This window comes from Oncorhynchus tshawytscha, unplaced genomic scaffold (assembly GCF_018296145.1).
Source record: "Oncorhynchus tshawytscha isolate Ot180627B unplaced genomic scaffold, Otsh_v2.0 Un_contig_6149_pilon_pilon, whole genome shotgun sequence".
NCBI classification, from domain to species: domain Eukaryota; kingdom Metazoa; phylum Chordata; class Actinopteri; order Salmoniformes; family Salmonidae; genus Oncorhynchus; species Oncorhynchus tshawytscha.
In genome coordinates, this window is record NW_024604166.1 from 45 (window position 1) to 2,762 (window position 2,718).

At 40.3% G+C, this 2,718-nt stretch overlaps 1 protein-coding gene across 1 annotated transcript; it reads left to right on the forward strand.

Annotated features, from left to right (window-relative positions):
* Positions 1–243: 243 nt before the first annotated feature.
* LOC121841962 (myosin-13-like) lies at positions 244–2,053 on the forward strand (the record flags this gene model as incomplete). The annotated part of the gene is made up of 5 exons (XM_042312163.1): positions 244–302; positions 754–799; positions 930–1,157; positions 1,534–1,680; positions 1,891–2,053. Coding segments are annotated over exons 3-5 (526 nt in total), but the record flags the coding sequence as incomplete, so codon positions are not given.
* Between the last annotated feature and the right edge of the window lie 665 nt (positions 2,054–2,718).

The window sequence follows — 2,718 nt, forward strand, 5'->3', positions numbered from 1 at the left end:
CATTGGGAAGAATCAAACTTTTGATATTGTCATAATTATTAGTAATGACATCTATCATTTATGTACATTCAGTGAAATTCAATTCAGAGACAAATATGACATTAAAAAGTCATGTAATGGGAGTGTGGTGCTCCTGGAAGTGGGAGGTGCTAGTGAGACACAGACACACAGAGGTCTCTCATCCAATTCATGTCCTTTCCCAGAGTGGTCCATAATTAACTTTTGCTTGGTTGGCACTTCCAACCAGATATAAGGAGGCTGAGGCCCCAGCATCCATAAGTCAGATACCTTCTTCCTCTGTGGTAAGACCTCTACATCTCCTTAGATTTTTACATTTGTCTCATCTTTGTACTCAGCAACTGAGGCAGTAGCTAACTGCACTGTTTGAAATGACTTCTGCATTGTCTCTTGTAAGATTTGACAATATGCAATCAAGTGGCATATAAAAAATATATATATATTTGTATTATGTGTTATACTTTAAATGTGTTTTATTTCAAATCTGTAACTTTCAGTGGTGCTCCTGCACTTGAAAGAGTGTTCTAGAATGTAACTGGGTTTTATGGGAATTTATTTGAATTCCTGACAGAATGTGTAGTAAAGTGAGTTGCCACTAGGAAAATTAAAGTTACCAGTTGCACCTGTAGTTGAATTTGACATGTAATGATTGAGTTAAATGTTTTCTAGCCCTTTAGGGGTTCAATGATGAAGCTTTAGACTTGTATGTTTTCACAACACTTTCATGTTTCACAGGGTCCTCCAAGAAGTACACATTCATCTGTAGGAGGGGAAAAAGAAGGTGAGACATGGTTTGACTCTTCACATTAAAAGTGTGAGAATATTCTGAGCGATACTGCTCACCTAACTCTGTTGACTGGGGAGGAAGCACCACAGAGTCAATCATGTTTCTTGTTTCATCTCTTTCCTAGTTATCCGTCACCATGAGTACGGACGCGGAGATGCAAATCTACGGCAAGGCTGCCATATACCTTCGTAAGCCTGAGAGGGAAAGGATTGAGGCACAAGCCGCACCCTTTGATTCAAAGAACGCCTGCTATGTGACAGACAAGGTGGAGCTGTACCTCAAGGGTCTGATCACTGCCAGGGCAGAAGGGAAATGTACTGTGACAGTCACGAGACCTGACGGAAGTAAGGAGGTAAGCCTGATCTGAAAAGTAGTCAAGTTTAATTTTGTGAATTTTACTCTATTTCTTAAAAAATCAATGAAAATCCAAACAATGTCTATGAGGCAATAAGAAATCAGTTACAAAAAAAATTGATTAAGAAGCATTACATTTTGTTTTGCAGACAATGTATCACCTTAAAACATACTTTTTATTGCTGCTATTTAAAAATGATATGGAATGTTGACTAGTCAAGAATCTCCAGTTATGTGTCAGTGGGTGATAACTAAGTAGTTGGATTAAATGTGGATATGCATTTAAATTATTAAACTTGTATTTAATGAGCAAAAAAGCATTCAGTCATGTCCAGTTTGATCTGTGTTGTAATCTAGATTTCTGACTGTTTCAGGAAGGAAAAGAGTTCAAAGAGGCAGACATCTATGAGATGAACCCCCCTAAGTACGACAAGATTGAGGACATGGCCATGATGACCTACCTGAATGAAGCCTCTGTGTTGTATAACCTCAAAGAGCGTTATGCAGCATGGATGATCTATGTAAGAAACCTGCACATACAAACACACACATACATGAAGATAATAACTACATACATACAGTACTACACATAAATGAACGGTAGAAACCAAAACATATCAATACAGTAAACCCACATCAGTTTACCAAAGTACACCCACATCCTCACATAAATCCAGGTAAATGTCAATCTGACTTTACTAATCCCCTCATTTATTTATTCTTTCATCCAGACCTACTCTGGGCTCTTCTGTGCCACGGTGAACCCCTACAAGTGGCTCCCAGTGTACGACGAAGAGGTTGTCAACGCCTACAGAGGGAAGAAGAGGATGGAGGCTCCACCCCATATCTTCTCCGTCTCTGACAACGCCTTTCAGTTCATGATGATTGGTATGAGCTCTCATGGATGGATGGATGGATGGATGTATTGTTTGGTTGGATGGATGGATGGATGGATGGTTGATGGATGTATTGTTTGGTTGGATGGACAGATGGTTGGTTGGTTGGTTGGTTGGTTGGTTGGTTGGTTGGATGGACGGATGGATGGTTGGTTGGATGGACAGATGGTTGGTTGGTTGGTTGGATGGATGGATGGATGGATGGATGGATGAATGGATGTATTGTTTGGTTGGATGGACAGATGGTTGGTTGGTTGGTTGGTTGGTTGGTTGGATGGATGGATGGATGGATGGTTGGATGGATGTATTGTTTGGTTGGATGGACAGATGGTTGGTTGGTTGGTTGGATGGATGGATGGATGGATGGATGGATGGATGGATGGATGGATGGATGGATGGATGGATGGATGGATTGTTTGGTTGGATGGACAGATGGTTGGTTGGTTGGTTGGTTGGTTGGATGGACGGATGGATGGTTGGTTGGATGTATTGTTTGGTTGGATGGACGGATGGATGGATAGATGTCTATAAGTGCATATGGAAAGATGGATGGATCTATCAATGGAAATTAAAAACTGCCTCAGACAGGTATCTACTGTTTTCTAACAGTTTCTAACAATATTTGATTTTCACTAAGCTATCACTTCAATGGAACATTTTCAA